This window comes from Temnothorax curvispinosus, unplaced genomic scaffold (assembly GCF_003070985.1).
Source record: "Temnothorax curvispinosus isolate PA1 unplaced genomic scaffold, ASM307098v1 QBEX01006326.1, whole genome shotgun sequence".
Classification (NCBI taxonomy): domain Eukaryota; kingdom Metazoa; phylum Arthropoda; class Insecta; order Hymenoptera; family Formicidae; genus Temnothorax; species Temnothorax curvispinosus.
The window spans coordinates 1044856-1064027 of record NW_020216106.1 but is presented as its reverse complement, the minus strand read 5'-3'; the positions used below and the strand labels follow the sequence as shown (position 1 = coordinate 1064027).

Genomic DNA, 19172 nt, shown 5'->3' with positions numbered 1-19172 from the left:
CACACTGGAAACGTGCGTTCCACTCTCGCCACCGGCGTTCCGGGTGCCGGTGGTAATATGCGCGACGCGATTACTTCGAAATCGGACACGAGAATAATCACGAGAATCGGAAATCGGTCAATTGTACGCCGCGTAGGCAGATACACGTCCAGTTTTAACTTGTTCTCGCGTCTCGCGTGTCCACACTGTCCACGTATCCCATGGTGCATAGTGTTGCAAGATGGTGGACGGACAATGGCGTAAGCGGTAGTGAAAAAATGCTAGCAGACATCGCCATAGACTACGAATGAAATAGACCGAGAGCTGGGGGTCAATTGCATATATCACAAAAAGTTAGTAGAAAAGTGAGGAAATTCATTAGAATATCTGCGATTTTATTATTTGTTGAAATTTAGTAAATCTGTTCACTTTTGTAATTTTCACTTTATTTCAAGAAGCAAGATACACAATCGACCCTCTGATGCACCCAATGGATGACAGCCATAGCGTTCTCGGCGCGTGTTCTGATTGGTTACGATCGTTATAAATTGGTGCCCCTTTATGGAAAAATGCTACAGAATCTTTCATATTACTAATTATTAATCAGAACTTAAAATAATAATAATAAAATAATCAAGATTTTCCCGCCAATATATAACGAGTTACAGAATCGCGGTTCTGGGTTTAAGGGGATGCTGGAGCCGTCTGTTTTACCGGCATTTTTTGTCGGCACGTAGCGTCGTATTAATTTGACAGAATTAAAAATCCTTCTCCAGAATTGCAGTACATACATTAATGATTCGGGGAAACTCCGATTTTATATAGAAAACGAGAAAAAATTACGGAAGTACAGATTTCCTTATCCTACTCTTATCCCAATATGGCGTCTCGAATTGCGGCGAGCTGTCAGCTCGTCACAAGATGTATTTCATATAAGAGATATACCATTGGTACGAACGCGAAAACAAGTTTCCCCGAATTGCACAACAAGAAAAACATCGATAAACCCCCCAAATCAAGATTTGGAAGCGTAATATAAAAGTATAATGTCGGTGTGCATCGTGCGTATGTGTGCGTGCAATGTAGCGTGCTATCCTTGTCTATATCTTTGTCTATACAAGGACAGATATAGTTCGCCGGTCTTCTTTACCGACGCCGATCGAGTTCGGCTACGGCTCCAGCATCCCCTTAATCCTGATCCGGCCTTCATCCCACAATTTCTTGTTTAAGCAGAAGCATCCCTGATTATAAAGGAAAGAGCTGGATCAAAAAGAAATATATATACCTTTGCTTAAGAGAGAATTCCTCGGTTAAAGAGGATATGGTTAAAAGAAATATTTTTGTATTACGAGGGCATATCTATACCCTATTTGATGTTTTCTCTTTAAAGCGTGGTACTTTGGCTCTATATTGAGCCGGAAATTCAAACAAGGATTAGAAAAAGTCAAAAAAAGAGTATGAAATGAATGGCAATTCTCTTCGGAAACTCATATTTCACACAAGGACAAACTAAAATTTTCCTTCATGGGCGACACTGCAATTACAATAGTAATGCTACAACTCAGATGTCTTGCATTTTTTTTTAAGAATCTCACTTCTTGATTTTTAATTGTATTAAAAGTATATTAAACTACATTTCATCGTCATTTCTCACATTCTTATATACTAATATATAGTCGTGATAGTCTTTGAATCTATTTAACTCTGCATGATCGCGCTGTAACATAGTTTTAGTCGAAAAGTAAACTCCGTTTTGTACTTTAGCGGCAGCGATCTTAACAATTCTTGCGAAACGTCGTAAGAAATCCGTTTGTACGTTAGTAAAACATATATTGAGAAAGGGAAGACCTAGACGTGCCTAACATGAAAACTGACAATATATTCTGCATTAGTACGTTGCACCGAAATTGCGAATGGGTCCGTTGGGTGGAACGTGAATGCGACTAATCGTCTCGCAACCGTTGGTGCTGTTCGTCCCAGCATGCCGGCGTACATCCTGAATTTTAAGAGACCCGAATCGCGTGCATAGAAGCTGCAAAGAGAAAGGAAACTAGCAATAACACACAGGCAGAAATTGGTTTTCTCAAATAATTTTTTGTCGCCAGAGTAAAAATGAGTCGCCAACCGTATTGGATGTTCCCCGCACGCTTTGGGACGTTCCATCATGGACACCCATTTGTCATCGTAACAAAATAACGATAGATCTAAGTACGGAGAACTCGAGTAGGATTGCGCGCATATTGGTAACTGAGCGAGCAGCCTCTTCGTGGCTTCGGTAACGCCTCCGTATCTAGCGCTTATTATCGTTTGTTTGAATCTCTGCTGCAACAATCTGGAAAAACAAGGGGTACTTGATTTTTAAATTGTTCGAACATGTATTGCACGTGTGTGTTAATATCAAAATGCAAGATGTCACATACCTGGCATATATGTTATTAGAAGGCGAACACATGTACTGACAATCCGTGCTCATTCTGGCATTTCTGAAGAAGTCGCTAAAGTTTTCGAATTGGGTTAACAATTGAGTCGACGCGTTATCGTAAGCCGCCAAAATTTTTGCCATAACCATGTCGTAAACCACTAACAAAGCCGGCTGCGCGTTTGGTTCGTTTGCTTGCAACGTCGCCACTTCTTCGCTCGCGTACCTCACCAAGATATGATTCGTATCTAACAGCTGCATCTTCCACATTCGTAGTGAATTTAGCTGAAACATTTTATTCAATTAGCTGCTTGGCAAATTACCTATCAGCAATCGTAAAAGAGTTTAAGTAACAAAAAATAAAAATATCTTCAAATACCTGATCGAAATATTGATAAAATCTCCTTAGTTCATAAGGATCGTTCGTTACATAGCTTATATATTCCGCTCTTTTGTACAAGTATACCAGTAATCTGTGTTTCAGACTATTTATTGCAACATCCTTAAATGGCCGACAATTAGTCCCAGGAAAAGCACTTGTCACTAAATACGCGTCATCTTCCATGCAAAACCTGTAACACATACGTCATTTGTATTGTATTCTTCAAGTTGTTAATAATTGTAACGTTTAGTAAGATAAACTTTATGTTCAATATACCTTCCTATTGTCCTTACATTAATGAACATCCCATCAAGGATTTGAAAAATATGTATGGTTTGATGCTGTACAGACAAAACTGCTAAAATATCTTTGTATAAATACAGACCTGTGTAGAAAAAGAAATATATTCCTAAGCTCAGTATGTTGTTAATCGTTTAGCTGACCATTAATGCAATAAAATATTTCCTATGTGTTTTAACAAAAGTAGTTGAGTAATTAAAAATCTTTGCTCTTTTTGGCAAGTTACATTCGTCTAACGCTAAACCCCATTTGGTCAGATAAGTAGTGATTCAACTATCGTTCGTATACCTTGATTATGCGACAGATAAATTTTGTCGACTTTAAAATGTCTAGTATCGCACAGCTTTCCGCCCCTTAAATCAACTAGGTGCAAGCTGTAATCTTCAAGCGGCGATCTAGGATTTGGTGTCAGTGCCTCGTTGTTGGAGTAAATCTTAAAAGAAATAACATTTGGTCAAGCTACTTTTCGAGAAGGAATACTAATCCTACGTGAAAGTAATTAGGAATCTTTTGCTACCTGATAAAAGTGGGGCCTCAAGTCCTCAGGGATATGAGCGGCCGAGCCCACGATTACGTATCGAGCGTCATCGGTGAATAGACTGCATTCTCTGTTCAATTGCTGGTTGCTTTCTACTACATTTATAATCCACTTCACCTACAAATACGTTTCAGAGCTGGTACACCAATTTCACCGGTTTTCCATTTTACTCTCTCTCTCCCCCTCCCACCCCCCTTTCTCGCTCTTTCTCTTTTCTTTTCCTTAAACTTTACAATCCGCAAAGTAAAGGCGTACGCCGCGCGGAGTCGGTTAGTATCCAGTACCTTGAAAAATCGCGCGAAGATATTACTTCGTATGTGAAAGCTACAGTCGTCGTTCTTGTGGCCGATGTACTCGCCTTCGCAGTCGGCCAACAAGTCCGCGGCGGCCGGCGCTCCGCGGTACTCGTACACCTCGAGCGACGTCTGATCCGCGCTGAACGCCACCAAGTACCTCCCGTCCGGGCTAAACTTGCGCAGGAAACACGGCGGTTTCTCCACGTTCATCACGGTGAAGTTGGGAAAGACATTCTGATAGAATTGCCTCGCGCAGTGTACGTGGGTGCCCGGGTACGGGCAGCCCATCGTCTCCCTACGCCTGAGGCGCAGCACCACATTTTGCGGGCCGATCCTACGGGGATTGACGGGACAGGGATCCGCCACGGACTCGATCTTGCTCTCCCGCACCGCCATCCCACGCGACCTACGACTCCGGACTCGTAGCCGCTACGAGTTCATCGCGCGACGATAATGTTGCACGAGCGCGGCGTCCGTCTGTCGCGGTGAAAAAACGCCGATACTACGTGCGACGCATCGTCCCTGTCAAGCGTAACGTCGTTTACTGCCGACGACGTCGTCCCGGGTCGAGACATGCAAGTTTGAAGGAACTGAAGGAAGGTTAAACCAGGTTAACCCCCGAGACAGAACCACGGTCTCGAGGTCAGACGGACGGACTCGCGGCACTCGCGCTCGCGCCTCGCGCCATGTTTATTATTCCACTACCTTCGGGCGGCTTCGGGTATGTTCGGCATTGCTCGGGTATATCTTGACTTTTGACTAGTACGAAATGGTTATAGTTCAATGGTACGACAAAATAAATGCTTTAGTTACAACGAAACCGGATTTCGGCTCAGATGAAGAGCAGGAAGATACGAAAGCAAAAGTAATGGAACCGTACATCAAGAGCGATGTCTCAGACGACGAATTTCGGCTATCTAAAATATGCAGACAAAATGTTGATGCCTTGGAAAAAGTGGATAAGAGGTAAATTTTATAATAGTATTTTATATTTGCACATGTGAAAGATAAAAGAATTAGTATGTAAATAAAATCTTGAAAATGTCACAATTTATTCATATTGTTAACGCAGGTATGCTGGTAAAAAAATTTCGAGGAAAGATATATACAGTGACGAGGACGATAATATGAGTAAAGATGTGGGAAATGAAGGCTCCAACGAAGATGCTGAAGATGAAGAGATGGATGGTGCACGGGAGCAAAGTAACGATGAGTTAGGCAGCAATAGAAAAACAAATTTGAAAGAAGGATGTACAGATGTCTCAGAAAGTGTGTCTGATTTGAAAGAACAAGATGATGACAACATAGATACCAATGATCCAATGGTCAGGAATGTACTGAAACTTTGGCAAATTTTCTTCAGATGCGAAGAAAGAAACTGCAGACATGCGTTCTAATTAGTAATCAAATGCCACAATATGACACGCATAGAGAACTCAGATCAGACGTAGTTTTCGTGAAGAAGGTTAATTAAACTGAGCAAGTGTTCCAAATCGAAGCGATGCGCCGTCGTTTGGAGCCGTCGCCGTCGCATTACGCTCAGGAACGAGCAACATCTCGTTTGGAATCGCAGTTGCATGAAGCTACGACAAAATATAATTCCCTGGAGCAAACTATTACCGACAAAGCAACTCTATCTCTTTGTCGGTAATAGTTTGCTCCAGGGAATTATATTTTTTTTCCCCCCCAACTCCTTCTTGAAAGCCCAGCTTGAAAGGGCTAATCACTGATGAAATGTCAGTCACTTGGAAATGGAGTTGCAGCGTTCCGGAGAGGAGTCAAAATCATCATCTCCCAAAAACAACGATGTTAGCGAGGATTCTCAACGAATCGAGGAATTACTGTTATTAGCGAATCAGCTGCAAGCTCTGCAACAGGAGCTAGTTAAAGAAACAAGTTAAAAATTTTCAAACGTCAGCGAAGTAAAATGTATGTAATTATTTCGGTTTACACAAGATAATAATTCACAACGCAATTAGTTTTACGTGTCCATTCCATTACGGCGCGTTTTGTTATGAGGAGAGAATCGTAGGTCCTAAGAAAATTATAATAATGGTAAAATAAATACAAATAAATGTAAGATTTAATACATGTAATGAATATATTGTGTATGTGTATTTAACAACTTTTTAGTTTTGTTATATTATTATATATCTTTAATTTTTTTTTTTTATTAAAATAAGCTAACTACTTGAGTTTATCGCAGAGGTTGTTAACGACGACCGAATACGGAGCAGCTAATCAAATATTAGCCTCTAATGTAGCACGAAATTTAAAAAATGTTAAAGCAATAAAAAACCACGTAAATAAAATTTGTGATACAAATTGAAATAATAAAATTACACGTATATTATTTATTTACAGAGAAATACCCCGGGGGACAGGACCCCCCCCCCTCCGAGTAGACATTATTACACGTTGTAAATATTTATGTATTTATATAATATAAAAACAAAATAATGTTACGCGCTTTTTGATCTTAGCTCGAGACAGGATATCTTTTTCTCATTTTTACCTTATTTGTGTTTCGCATCACTGCCGCGAAGTTGCAGACAAAATAGATATACAATTTCTGCATAAAAATACATGGATACGATTTATTGATCAAACGTACTCTTGCACGCGTGAGAAGACTTACTTATTTTTTGCGCGCGAGATATTAGTAAACGGAGAGAACGTTAATTATTCTGAAAAATCTAAACGCGGGGATATTCGAGAAAGCCGTTCTCTCTTCCCGAAAGAATGGCAGATCAGATGGAATACATAATACCGCCGTGGGAAATCGAGGCCTTCGTGCAAAGCTTGAATGTTTCAGACTTGGAGAACATCGGTACCAAAAAGTAAATTCGCACTTTCGCATATTTTCTTGTCATTCGGTACAATTTAGAAATCAATGTGAAAACGTACGAGTATCTTTCAGCTGGCTGGAGTTCCATAAGAAACTGGCGTTGCTAAACCAGCAGAGTGTGCTTGAGATAATTGGACTGCGCGAGGAGAGCGTCATGGAATGGTTTATCTCGTTAAAGAAAGTAAATAATTAGGAGCAACGATTTGTAAAATACAACGAGTGAAGCAATATTTGCATATATACATCGCAAGCAGAAGGAAAAGAGAGATAAATGTGCCGAAATACAATTTTTAATAGTTATAAATTTAATAATACTTAATAACATATAATTATAATACGTAGAAAGAATAATTATAATTGTTCTTTCTATGTAAGCAAATCACGGGAAATTATATTTCAGCACAATTATCTCTGTTACGATATCAGTTCTTTGAATCGAGCTGTTTTTAGATTCCTATTCTTGTCTACGAAGCTATACAAATCGACATATGGAAGCATAAGGTGTTTCCGCTTCTGATTGATCTCAATGACGAGCCGACAAATACATTCATGTTGTACAGTGTACTTTATCACGAAGTTATCGTGGTTTCGTTATTGGAAAATATATTATTTCATTGCGAAGGTGCGCAAACGGTGGACGACATGGTGATCGATCTCATCGATTACACCGTTCAACGTGTAACGACGCTCCTTGATGGAAAAACCATAGAAATATATGAGAAATCTGAAATCAAAGACGCCAAGTAAGATATTATTCTGTTTTAACTGCAGATACAGCAGATTGTAAAATAAACTTGGCAGAGATGCGTATTTGTATTATTTATGCACATATTACAGTGTACATTAAAAATTTTTATGAATACCGAATTTGTTGATCACGCATACTTTCCGCCAGTTCTTGTTTGGAAGAAATAGTGGAGAAGCAGAAGGCATTCGAGTTCGACATTGGGATGCGGTGTATCTCGATTCTTCACTATCTAATTGAAATTTTGGATAGCTTACCCCTTTGCGCAGTTTCGCGTATGCTGGCGATCCACGACATTCCGTACTTGTTGGCGCAGCTGATAGAAAGTCAACCGTGGAAGAAACAAAATGAGGATGGTAATAACATCCATTTTCCGTTTATAGCGTGTCCTAACGAAATATGACGATAAATAGCTGAGTTGTCATTAATCTTCGTGCAGGTGAGGCGATGACGTATGAAGCCAGCTGGAGGAAAATTAAGGCGAATGAAATTGGAAAAATGAATAAGAGAGAGGGACAGGTATGGTTCGGTTTGCGAGAATTACTTCTTAATCCGAAATGTTCTCCGTACTATGAAATCACAGAGCACAGGTTGTCCCAGCTATCAAAGGTACTAATTATCATCTCGATACTCATGTCGATAATTATATCATAAATATAATTTACGATTTTAAGTAGAATTTTTAATTCTATGTCTTAGTTGCAAAGACATTTGCATGAAGATGTACTCGATCAAATCGCTCCTTTAATAGAACTTAAGAGATGGTTATCCTACTTAAACATATCGCCGGCGATGCCATCCTCAGACTCAACCTGCCCGGTTCGTGTGGAAGTTATACCGCAGGTACATTCGTTATTTCTTATTCTTTTGTTGTGTGTGTGATTATCAATTATACAAGATTAAATACATTAAATATAGATAAAGTCAACTATTTTGGAAAAATATCATAAAAAGTGGAAGAAATTGGCTAGGCATCAGTCCAAATACCTATTTACAACGGATACGAGTTACATCAAAGATGCTGCGCAAATTTTAAGCGACGTCTACGATTTGGAGAAGTTAGATCGTATAGAAGCGAAAAAGTGTTCGTTATGTCATGAACCGTCTAAGAAACGATGTTCCAGATGCAAGGAAGCTTGGTATTGCAGCAGGTATATGAGAAATACTTTGAGGATTTACTAAGAAGTTACGTTAAACGCATTCAAGAGTAACATAGTGTTGATAATTCTTTTTATTGTAGAGAATGTCAAGTGAAAGATTGGGAAAATCACAAGAATATTTGCAATATGACAACGGAAACTAAACAATGATAACATAGAGTCTTCACTACTAAGAATATATGTATTCATCTATATAAAATATATCTCTTTATATGTTCTCTTTTAAATTATGTAATATTATAATCATGGACATAAAGGTTGCAACACTTTTCAGTGAGGATAATCTCAATTTTTGCGCATTTTGAAATTTATTAGGGAAAAAATTGTTGCAATATTTATACTTATATATATCTTAACGGAAATTCTAAGAAAGAAATTTCAGAAACAAATGTATCATATTTTAGTTTATGTCAAATATTTTATTAAAAGATGTTAATGTACAGCGCTTTGTTTAAGATATTCCATTAGAACGTCCTTAGCTGGTGTGTCTTCACCAAAATCCTAAAAGCAATGAACGCTTACTCAATAATGGAATAACAATGACAGAGAAGAAAACGTTAACAAAAATTATATCAGCAAGGCATAATAACAGCATGGTCTGTTTATTTTATGGGTTCTACTCAGTAGAGGGAGCCCAATTATCATCATATGTGCGATGTTTTATAATTATCTCTTTAATATGCTGTTAATTACAACAAATTTTACGAGAAAGGAGAACAAAAAAGTTTTAAAGTTCCAATATAGCCTACCTTTATGACGACGCACGAGCAGCCAACAACTTTGCGCGCTTTGCCTGCGCTATCAATTTTACACAAGCCAGCCCATTCACCTAACTTTTTGTTATTGTCTACTTTTATCAGCGGAATTTGATGTTCATTGCATAATGCTTGAACCAATTTCTTGTACATCGGTTCGTCGCAATTATCTGCCAAGATGCAGAGCATGGCTTGCCTCCTGGAATACAAAAGACCCATCATTAAAACGATTGGTTTTTAACATTTATGACATATTTGTCTTGTGTGTTAGAGCAGAAAGGTGCAGACAACAGGATGTATCAATCAGATTCATTTCAAAGGAAAAAGCTCCTGTTTCCCACCATACATACATCTAATTATAATTCTATTATAATCGATCTTCATATTTCTGTAACTTACTTGTCTAAAGCTTTAGCAGCTTCATGGAGCCCATGCACAACGCCGTCGTGAATAAGAGAGTTCTTTAGAACTTCTTGCAGCGCAGTATTAACGTCCATATTACCACCCGCTGTCATCGCGGATGGCACATCGTCGCTATAAATAAATAATTTTATATTGAATGTGACAATATTATTCAAAGCTCGTTTTATCAATACATGAATATACATATATTGTTTTATTATCCCCATTTGTTAACTGTCATAGACCATGCATATATTTTTTTACATGCTTGAAAAATTTTTCTATTGATATTTCTCAATAATGAAAGTTTACCCAATTATTATACAATGTAAGTGCATTTACTACACGTGAAACTTTTTTCCCTGTTACTAAACATTTCCTGCGAGTCCGTGCAGCTTTGTGCACTCGTGATTTCGTTAATCTACCAAATCTAGTCGCGCAACAAACGGGGAAGGCATGGAGAAGCTGAAGGCACCGTAGTATACTCACTTTTCCACGTCAGACATGTTTGAGCGAGCCGGAGAGCTGGAAATAAATATGAGACGTTATTATTCTCGCTCTAGGAAACACATTCCCGCGTTTTCGCGGGCAAGATACGTGACGATCGTAACGTAACGAATGGATTTTAATCGCTAGCATCCAGCGTGGTCCGGTTTACCTTTTCTGGCAGAGCGAAGAGGAGTTATCGAGCACCGGGGGATCTGAGCATGCGCTACCACGGGCGACGCCACGCGCGTTTTCGACTGGCCGACATGTTGGCACGTGGAGACATCTACGGCATCCGGCCCGAGATGGTAAAGTTACCGACGATTGGTCGAAACTGTCGAAAGCGTGTCGCGCTTTCTATCGACGGTCTTTAGAGTTACGTGTTCGCGCCAACGGTGATAAACACACGAATATTTCGGATCGCGTCGAGCCGAATTGCATCCTCCAAAACGGTATTATTAATCACAATTTAGCGCCGTTTAGAATTGCTTCGTTGCTTACGGCATGCCTTCTCGTGATTGCGTAATCATAAGTGATTATTTGCAGATAGATAATCGCAGGGAGTGTCGAATTAAGATTTGCGCCAGGCCAGATGACATACGTTTTGTTTACCATTTCTACGAGCAGTCAAACTAGCGATGCCTCGACGTCTTTATTTTTAATCGGTTTACACAATGTGAGAGACTTTTATTTTCTACATTATATTTATTAGATAGAAAGTCGTGTTTACAAAATATACATTGCGAGTATACGATTCTATAAAAGTATTATAGTTAATAACGAGTTAGTATAGAATCTACTAAGATATAGTAGATCCTACAAGAGTAGTAGTCGTGATAACGAGGAAATAAGAATGTGCTGTATTGCTTCGTGTATGTATATTTACAGGTTTGCACATCTCGGAGCATGATTGTGAAAGAATACGGAGGGAATCCCAATGATTGCCACACTTTAAACGTCTGAAATATTTCACGTTAGTATACTATTATCATCAATAGTCATTATGTATGTACAGTTCATCCCTACGACGTGTCGATTGCCAATGAGAACTGAGACGAAATTAACTGTATTATTCTAACATTCCTCAGCTAGAAATGATTAGATTCGAATCATTGATATCACTGTCAATCATTACTGGTTAATATTTTTGTCATCTTTGATCTCATTATAACGGTATTTATGTTCATTGCTCAATCGTGAATATTTTTGTAAGATTTCTATTGTCTTTCAGGCAATAAAAATCTTATATAATATATCTAGTCATTTCTGAGTTCAAAATATGAAAAAATAGTGGCAATATGTCTAAGATAAGAATGAAAGAGAGAGGAGAAGGAATCAAAAGAGCTATCATCCACTCAAGTTGACATCGGCCAACATAATCTTATATCTAACAATGATTGAAGACAATGTTATTTCGGTGGTGAATATCGATATGACCAATAGTGCGGTGGTGGCAGTGGTGGCGGCGGCTGCTGCTGATTGGAAGGCGACGGTTCCGTTTGTAATGAGGACGATACGGAGTGCTGAGCAGATCCCACTGGATATAAGCGATGAGTCTGATGATGAGGATGACAGCTCGTATTTGTTACACGCGACGACGTTGATGCTTCCAACATGATGCCGGCTTGCGACTGACAAGCCATTCTCAAACCGTGAAAATCGAACTTGTAAGCGTAACGTTTACCATGAACTTTCGTCATTATATTCTTGTCGTAGTAATATCTGCGAAATAACAAATGTTCTTTCTCTTAACAGCGCTGCGTAGCATGTGGAAAAGCACGTTTCAAAGCGGTCAAAATTTTTGAATCTACAAGAATCTTGAGAGAGATCTGGTGAAGATGAGATCTATGAGATATGTGGAAGAGGAAAGACAGGTGAACGATATGATATGTACGATTGTGTCATATATCTGTTTATGACATTACCTCAACGCGCGTGACAGCTTGTCGTAATTCATGTTAGGCTTGCTCTTGCGCTCGCCCCAACGACGCGCGACCTCGTCCGGATCGGTGAGCTTGAATTCCCCGTTCGAGCCCTCCCACGCGATACAGGACGAGTTAGACGAATCCGAGAGCAGTTCCAGCAGGAATTGCCAGAGCTGAACCTGTCCGCCTCCGACCGCCCCCGAGGCACTGGCTCCAGCCGTTGATCCAATCAGCGAGCAAGTCCGTTGTAGGAGGCTGAACCTATCTGCGAGCAGAAAACGGAACACGCATGCACCAAACCCCGTTCTCGAGGCATTCTTGAGATCGAGTCGTTTAGACCGTGAGAGACAGAACGATGGATCGCCGGCTTTCCCCAGTACACTTGTCTTCTCGTTCTGACTGACACGGATTTTTATCCTGTATTTCCGTATTGTCCACGTAAATATTCCGTCATGTTTACAAGATCCGAGAAAGATTTACGATGATTATCGGTTTAGATTTTCTTACGAGAGTATATGAGAACCCGAGCAATTATTTCAATATCTTTTCTTACGAGAGTATTTGAGAACCCGAGCAATTATTCCAATATCCTTTCTCTACACTAAAGTTTTATTATATATAATATTCTATTTTTTACAGTCTTAATAGCTATTGTATTCGTTACGCGCAAATGATTTTTTTTTCTGCATTGAACGCGTTGCAACGTTACCCGTAAATACAGAGCGACGAGGATGATATGCTTGCGACAGTATTTTCAAAAATTTAATTTCTTGTCTTTCTGAATTTACCATTATAAAAAATCGCAGCGGCCGAAGGGTGCAATCTGGTGTCCTGCTGAAGATGTAAAGGATGCGTCTGAATTCTCCACATTACGCGCCGAATTAAACTATTTTAGCCTAATCCTGTGCGCTTTCGGAAACCGATAAACGACAAGCCTATCATCTCTGAAGAGTTATTCCGCGCATTGAGGATTCGTTTTCTTGCGTTTTCAGCATGACGATCATCTTGCAGTCTTAATGTTTATCGCGATTTTACATCTTTTTGATTTGAAAAGAGAAAGAGCATGCATCGTTATGGATTTCTCGTGTCGGCCGAATAATAATAGAAACTAATTTTACAGGGGCTCGGACGGTCACACGAGCGAACGTAGCACGAACAGCTTCATCGCGAACCAACTGTCTCGCAAAATAATGGATACAAATCAGGGAATATCAATTGAGATTCATTTCACTGATATCGATGACGTTCTACACATCTCAGACAAGTACACCCACGCACGCCACAATGCAACATCAATCGTCAAACGAAAGGTAAATGCATTTGGAATAAAACCCCGCCAGTCAGTGGGCAGAGAGCGACTGAGCGACCTTTGCCCCTGGTTATTTCAGCCCTTCGCGCACCCCACTCTTGGTCTTGGTAAGAACGGAATACCTTTACACCCCCTCTTCTGACGTACTGCGCTTTAGAGTACTTACCTATAGTTGTCGTCTCTTTTTCTCTTTCGAAATTTACTCAAGTATCTTTTCGAGATCTCGAGTGAGACGGCCAAAGTTAAATAAATTTATTCGAAATTTCTTCTCTCGTAAATGGGTCTCTCAAGCGCTTGTTCGGAGCAATCGTTTCTTTTTAGATCACATTTCTGCAAAAACTTGAATATACGTCGTCTGTTTAAAAATTTTCTGAACTTTTATAATATATCGCCAACATGTCACGCTGATAAATGCGATAAGCGGTGCTGTCTATGGCTGCGGTCCACTTGACGCTACAAATGCTTTGAAGTATTCCTCTTCTCTTTTCTACCAATGAAGACAGAAGGAGAAGAAGAACGTTTCAAAGCATTTGTAGCGTCAAGTGGACCGCAGACTATTACAGCAGCGGTCTTAATAAATAATCTCCCGTTTATCGCGTCTTTCTGTTGTGATTAGTTATCGTACTGTATAGCTTTTTTTGTATATGAGCTTGTCTGTGTTTTGCAATTTTTAAAATGACTGAGTTTCACACACACACGCACGAGCAGCTTATTAACAAATAGTGAATCGGTAGTATTATCTTGAGGTGTTGTGTGAAACGTCTACGAAAGAATGTCAGGAGAAAAAGGTCCGAGATATTTGTGGAGAAACATCCGGAGTCCTCCATCGCGATAACGCGTCAATGCATTAATACTGATTTATGAGTTTTGCACTAAAACGAAGAAACTTGTGCCTCCCAAAGAAATTTCTCTCGATGTAGCATGATAATTAATCACAATAGCAAGACGTGGTAATTGTGTGGACGCGCTATTGTAAAAAAATTGGAAAATTTTTGAATAGATTACGTACATTCGTATTATTATTTTATATTATTTCATCTGACTTACGGAGACGTAAACTAAAAGTGTACAATATATGCTCGCCCCTCTTTCGTCCGATACAGAACACAAAAAAAAAACTTTAAAGTCCTTTTGTACATTTTTATGAAAATGATCTAGCACAGAACTCTCTGTTGAAGTGATTGTTCTTTATAGACGTCGGTGCTTATGTTATAATTATAAAAGAAGTTTTAATGGAGATTCTCATATTAAATATTATCGCATCTGTTATTGTCTATACTAGTTGAGTCAACTTAGAAAATATTTATATTTTCCAGTCTCTGTAACATTAATGAACAATGGTGTGCATTGCCAAGAATTACGTTGCATTTCAGACTAATCGACAAGAATAGAAAGATACGGAAACGTGGTGCGAAATTTGAATTTTAACAAAGGACTGTAACGATATAAAAAGATTCGTATATACATACAACGCTTTCATATATTACAGATGCGCCAACTCGACTATGATACGCAAAAGAAAAAAAGAGAGGAAGGGAGAATGTGAAAAATTTTATTTTACTATTCGACTGTTGTGCTAAAGATGACATAAAGTGCTCGAAGGGCAGGCTCGAATGGATTCATTCGAGGATATCGTGGATGCACATATTTTACACGTGTGCATGTATGCTTAGATACAAAGTGCATGCCGCACACACAAGGCGAGAAGTTTAAGCGACGTGTGACGGAGATGCGACGCGTAAAATTATCCCGTATACATTCAAGATCCAGAGAACGTTTGCCGCTCATCACGAAAACAATATAGTCGCGCCCCGCGGCGAGCTTACCACCCCCGAGCCCGTTAGAGCCTGCCCCCGGAGGAGAGCTGAAAGAGGGGTAAAAGCGGTCGCGCGGCAAGCTCGTAACCCCTCGTGGCACCACCTTTCCGCTGCCCTAAACACTCGATGGTTTATTCATGAGGACTCTCTCACCGCGATAACACTGATTCGTTTAATAAACGGCTGCTGCCGGGGCGAGATGGGCCGACGCACACATTGAAAACGAGAGAGAAAGGGAGGCAGAGAAGGAGGGAAGGAGAGAGAGAGAGAGAGAGAGAAAGAGAGCTGCAACGTTATTCAAACGGACGATATATCTCGGAGGCTTACGCTGCCACAGTTCGGTACCTCTCACTTTTCGCTTTTCTTCCTCTACGTCCGAGGAGATGGTGCTCGAAAGTGTATTCCGTATACGAAAAAGAGGGACGAATAGAGCATAGACAAAGGGAAATTACGGTTCTTTTTTTCACCTCGTTTTCTCGTGCTTTATTGTGACTCTACGCAGTCGAGACCAATTCTAATATAATGTATTATACTGTCTATATTGTATTACTCTTGTTACTGCTAAACATGATTATATAAAATGTTTGTTTAAATACCACACTCCACCCTCGTAGAAATCTCTTTTCGTATGAAATGAAATTTGGCTCGATCTTGGTAGGCTGTTCTCTTTTATTCCTCGGGTTATCGCTTTCTTACTCAATCGCCTCGATTTTATACAAAATGTTCGGACGTTTCGGCACATATGTTGCTTTTTTCCCTCGGGTCATGCGAGCGACAGAGGTGATGAAAGAAAGTCTGGGGCGAAACTATCCGTTCGACGATACCGATATTTACTTTCCTGCCGGACCGCGTTTATCTGTAATAGATCGCCGCCATCGTTAAAGCTTTAGATAAGCTCCAGTTGGACCAGAATCGGCCCTTGGGGAACGGTTAGCCTTTTCCGGTCACTCTCCATTCAATCGTGACAGGTCCAAGACCAAATGCCTATTAAGCTTTCCTAAAAGCTTTACCATTTAGATTTATAGCGTGAATCGCTTTGGATTTATGTTTGCAATTAATATACGTAAACGCGAAGATGTTATTATCGCCAAGAGAAAAAATGTTATTACGACCTGTTTTAAGCGTACATTATACCTAGAAGTAAGTGAGGAATAGATAACACAGTGGCAGATCTTGAAAACTATATTCTGGTAAAATTTATTAAGGACTTATTTAATTTTAAAAGACTAAACTATATCCTGTCATTTTTAGATGAAGTAATTGATATATCAAAATTCAGATATTAGAAGAATCCAAAATCCGAATCAGAAATGGAATATGAATAATTTTATCTATCCAAAGTAACTTTTTTTTTAATTATTAGGACTATTCCGATGACCCAAATAGCCCAACGAGCCAAATTTTTATTTTTCAGAAAACCTGAATTTATTTCGAACATCTTTTAAATTTAAATGTAAATTTGGACCTGGGTTCAAATTACTGACATATTAATCTTATTAATCATAATCTTTAATAGTATCCGTAATAAGAAAATAGTGATTTTGAGCTTAGACTCACCAGTTTTCTCATTATTTTCGTTTTCTTGCAGTAAACCCGGAGTACGCACGCCAGTGGCTTGTAGATGAAGATGAGCCAAATGTTTCGCTAAGATACTACCTGCCGTTCCGCCGATATCCTGCCAGTCTTGTAGCGTTAATCGCAACAATTCCTCGCCGGTCGACGGGAGTATCGCTGCGATGGATCCTGATCTAATAGCGAATGTCCGACCGCACCATAGAAGCCATTCATTTATGTGACTCGAGTTCCACTTGGACGGATCTGAAAGACGAGGATCCGAAATTATCGGGATTTCCCATACTTTCACACATCGTTCGCCGATTAGATATTTACCGGACGGCAACATAATTTGCTCAGATTCGGGACGATTATCGGGATCTTCATCGTTGTTTTTCTCGTCGTTTTCCGACGCGATTTTGTGTTCCACGGTTTCAATATTGGGTATTCCATGCACCTGCGAATGCATCGCACGAGTTTGTCTGCAGCTCGTGGACACTTGTATTTTCTTATCACTACCCCTCTTCGATTTCGATTTCGATCCCGAATTTGATTCAGAGTCCGTCATTTCAGATGGTATCTGATGCACGGTGTCCGAATCTTGAGAAATGTCCACACGTCGACGAAGGAATTCACGATTTTTCTTCGTGAATCGATCATTTATCGTCGCCATCTCGCATCGAGTAACGTTGAGCATTCTCACCTAAATTTCGGCGTCGAAACGTGGTTTCCAGCAAAATTACATTTTGTAAGTCCGGCGAGATGTCTTCGCCGAGATTAGGCTCGAATTAGCGCCTTAATCGACTGATCGATGCTCGTGTTCATTTTCACATTGCACTTAATCACTTTAAATACTATAAATATATGATATATAGATTCACCGTAACTTTCTTCTTCCACACATTTTGGCTACGAATATTTAAGTAATTATTTGATCGCACGATCGATCGTTCAATTATTTTTCTCGAAACGTAAAAAAACTTAATCGCCGTGGTACAACACATCGCGTAATCACGTCGCAAGACGATGCTTCGATCTAGTCGTTGTCGACCTGAATGAAACGAAATCGGTCGGGCGGGAGGAGGCGAACTACGGCCGAACCAGAGACTCGATTGGCGAAATATGGATTCCCAGAAGAGCGGTACACTCAGCCGCTCTCGCTCGGCCAAGTTGCTCCGAGCGGGCTCCGTGCATCGTCGACCGCTGAATCACGCTTCACCGCTGTGAATGCTGTGATTGCTCATCTTTACTCATGTCCCTTTTTTCGTTTTTGTCAATTCCCACGGACGGTGCGATCCCGCTTCCTGGCGTTAATCAAGTATGAATTATTTAACTTTCTTTATTTTTTTTAATTTATCAAATTGTTGCGTTACAGAGAGGATGCAGAGTTTATCTCGCGATATCTGAAAATATTCCTTAAAGCAATAAGCTTTAAGGTCTATTGTACGTTTGCGCGAAGATCTTTTTTGTTATAAATTGTTATAAATTATAGATCCCCCGTTTTCCTGTTCTACCTCTGTTAGGAAAGAACTCTGTAGAATTTCCGCACGTTTGCTTTTTGCTTTCAGTGCGAGTTACAGATGTGCGTAGATTTTTTTGTCGACCTGAATGAGACCTAGATCTGCGTGTTAATCATACTTGAAAATATATATTTAATGTCGCATCCTGTGCCAGCCGGTTTTTTGTCATGCTATGACTTGAACATTTCCGAGAACATTTTTATGTCCTTCCTTATCTATGATGCAATATACAATCCGAGTTTTACAATAGATCCATTGGTCACTTTAACGTGACATATTAAAACGATATATAAACATAATTTTATTTTTTTACACGTAATGTTCTTGTGGAAGATATTTTAAACGGAAAATTATAAAATTTCTCACTTGTATAATTTTGTATATAGATAAGAAAGCACACCATTATAATCATCCGTCGATATTGGACAAAGCGATATTTTCGAGAACGTTAGATAAAAATTTTAAAAGAAATTTTATACAATGTTTGAGATTCTTTAAACTATATGTAGAAACTTTTCTCAGAAGAACAAGGATCTTTGATTGGTGATGCTTTATTAAACATTTTATGAGCAGCCATCGTTATCATTTGTTACAATTTCTTAACGTAATGCTAAATTGGAAATATCTTAAGTCTACTAGTTTCTTACATCGTTTTAGATATTTTTTTGTAGGATGAGTACGAAATAATTATTAAAATCGATTAATAACAGACAATCACAAAAGAATAGGACATTATA

The 19172-nt window shown here is 39.3% G+C and overlaps 5 protein-coding genes across 6 annotated transcripts; 2 read left to right on the top strand and 3 right to left on the bottom strand.

The window, feature by feature from the left end:
• Window positions 1-1437: 1437 nt before the first annotated feature.
• Window positions 1438-4329, bottom strand: LOC112455702 (DET1 homolog). Its single transcript, XM_025017804.1, has 8 exons — window positions 3903-4329; window positions 3598-3735; window positions 3369-3513; window positions 3057-3165; window positions 2778-2970; window positions 2400-2683; window positions 2105-2311; window positions 1438-2011 (listed from the first exon to the last, which is right to left on the bottom strand). Exons 1-8 carry the CDS (start codon window positions 4308-4310, stop codon window positions 1828-1830), a joined length of 1668 nt encoding a protein of 555 aa, XP_024873572.1. The 5' UTR covers window positions 4311-4329; the 3' UTR covers window positions 1438-1827.
• A 229-nt stretch (window positions 4330-4558) lies between these two features.
• Window positions 4559-6027, top strand: LOC112455707. Of its 2 annotated transcripts, XM_025017810.1 has the most exons (3): window positions 4559-4635; window positions 4724-4880; window positions 4987-6027. In XM_025017810.1, exons 2-3 carry the CDS (start codon window positions 4783-4785, stop codon window positions 5309-5311), a joined length of 423 nt encoding a protein of 140 aa, XP_024873578.1. In that variant the 5' UTR covers window positions 4559-4635; window positions 4724-4782; the 3' UTR covers window positions 5312-6027. The 2 variants fall into 2 exon arrangements, with proteins under 2 accessions (XP_024873578.1, XP_024873577.1); XM_025017809.1 differs by lacking the exon at window positions 4559-4635 and having other exon boundaries at window positions 4657-4880.
• Window positions 6022-8958, top strand: LOC112455703 (zinc finger MYND domain-containing protein 10). The gene is made up of 8 exons (XM_025017805.1): window positions 6022-6754; window positions 6835-6943; window positions 7213-7505; window positions 7658-7863; window positions 7947-8116; window positions 8207-8350; window positions 8426-8658; window positions 8748-8958. The coding sequence occupies exons 1-8, from the start codon at window positions 6657-6659 to the stop codon at window positions 8815-8817; spliced, it is 1323 nt and encodes a 440-aa protein (XP_024873573.1). The 5' UTR covers window positions 6022-6656; the 3' UTR covers window positions 8818-8958.
• Window positions 8959-9060: 102 nt separating this feature from the next.
• Window positions 9061-10552, bottom strand: LOC112455708 (40S ribosomal protein S12). The gene is made up of 5 exons (XM_025017811.1): window positions 10483-10552; window positions 10314-10349; window positions 9822-9956; window positions 9417-9621; window positions 9061-9168 (listed from the first exon to the last, which is right to left on the bottom strand). The coding sequence occupies exons 2-5, from the start codon at window positions 10328-10330 to the stop codon at window positions 9100-9102; spliced, it is 426 nt and encodes a 141-aa protein (XP_024873579.1). The 5' UTR covers window positions 10331-10349; window positions 10483-10552; the 3' UTR covers window positions 9061-9099.
• A 486-nt stretch (window positions 10553-11038) lies between these two features.
• LOC112455710 (DNA-binding protein D-ETS-6-like) lies at window positions 11039-19158 on the bottom strand. Its single transcript, XM_025017812.1, has 4 exons — window positions 17252-19158; window positions 16919-17179; window positions 12236-12500; window positions 11039-12032 (listed from the first exon to the last, which is right to left on the bottom strand). The coding sequence occupies exons 1-4, from the start codon at window positions 17610-17612 to the stop codon at window positions 11720-11722; spliced, it is 1200 nt and encodes a 399-aa protein (XP_024873580.1). The 5' UTR covers window positions 17613-19158; the 3' UTR covers window positions 11039-11719.
• Window positions 19159-19172: the final 14 nt, after the last annotated feature.

Coding starts and splice junctions, on each gene's coding strand:
- LOC112455703 (XM_025017805.1), top strand. CDS start 6,657: ATGGCAGATCAGATGGAATACATAATACCGCCGTGGGAAATCGAGGCC. Junction 8,117..8,206: donor GGTTGTCCCAGCTATCAAAG/GTACTAATTATC, acceptor TCTATGTCTTAG/TTGCAAAGACATTTGCATGA. Junction 8,659..8,747: donor GAAGCTTGGTATTGCAGCAG/GTATATGAGAAA, acceptor TTTTTATTGTAG/AGAATGTCAAGTGAAAGATT.
- LOC112455708 (XM_025017811.1), bottom strand. Junction 9,622..9,821: donor GCTGCTAAAGCTTTAGACAA/GTAAGTTACAGA, acceptor TTTGTATTCCAG/GAGGCAAGCCATGCTCTGCA. Junction 9,169..9,416: donor GCTCGTGCGTCGTCATAAAG/GTAGGCTATATT, acceptor CATTGCTTTTAG/GATTTTGGTGAAGACACACC.
- LOC112455702 (XM_025017804.1), bottom strand. CDS start 4,310: ATGGCGGTGCGGGAGAGCAAGATCGAGTCCGTGGCGGATCCCTGTCCC. Junction 2,684..2,777: donor TTTATCAATATTTCGATCAG/GTATTTGAAGAT, acceptor AAAATGTTTCAG/CTAAATTCACTACGAATGTG. Junction 2,312..2,399: donor TCTAATAACATATATGCCAG/GTATGTGACATC, acceptor TTGTTTTTCCAG/ATTGTTGCAGCAGAGATTCA.
- LOC112455707 (XM_025017809.1), top strand. CDS start 4,684: ATGGTTATAGTTCAATGGTACGACAAAATAAATGCTTTAGTTACAACG. Junction 4,881..4,986: donor TTGGAAAAAGTGGATAAGAG/GTAAATTTTATA, acceptor TTGTTAACGCAG/GTATGCTGGTAAAAAAATTT.
- LOC112455710 (XM_025017812.1), bottom strand. CDS start 17,612: ATGCTCAACGTTACTCGATGCGAGATGGCGACGATAAATGATCGATTC. Junction 17,180..17,251: donor GCAAATTATGTTGCCGTCCG/GTAAATATCTAA, acceptor CTCGTCTTTCAG/ATCCGTCCAAGTGGAACTCG. Junction 12,501..16,918: donor CGAAAATAATGAGAAAACTG/GTGAGTCTAAGC, acceptor TTCTGCTCGCAG/ATAGGTTCAGCCTCCTACAA.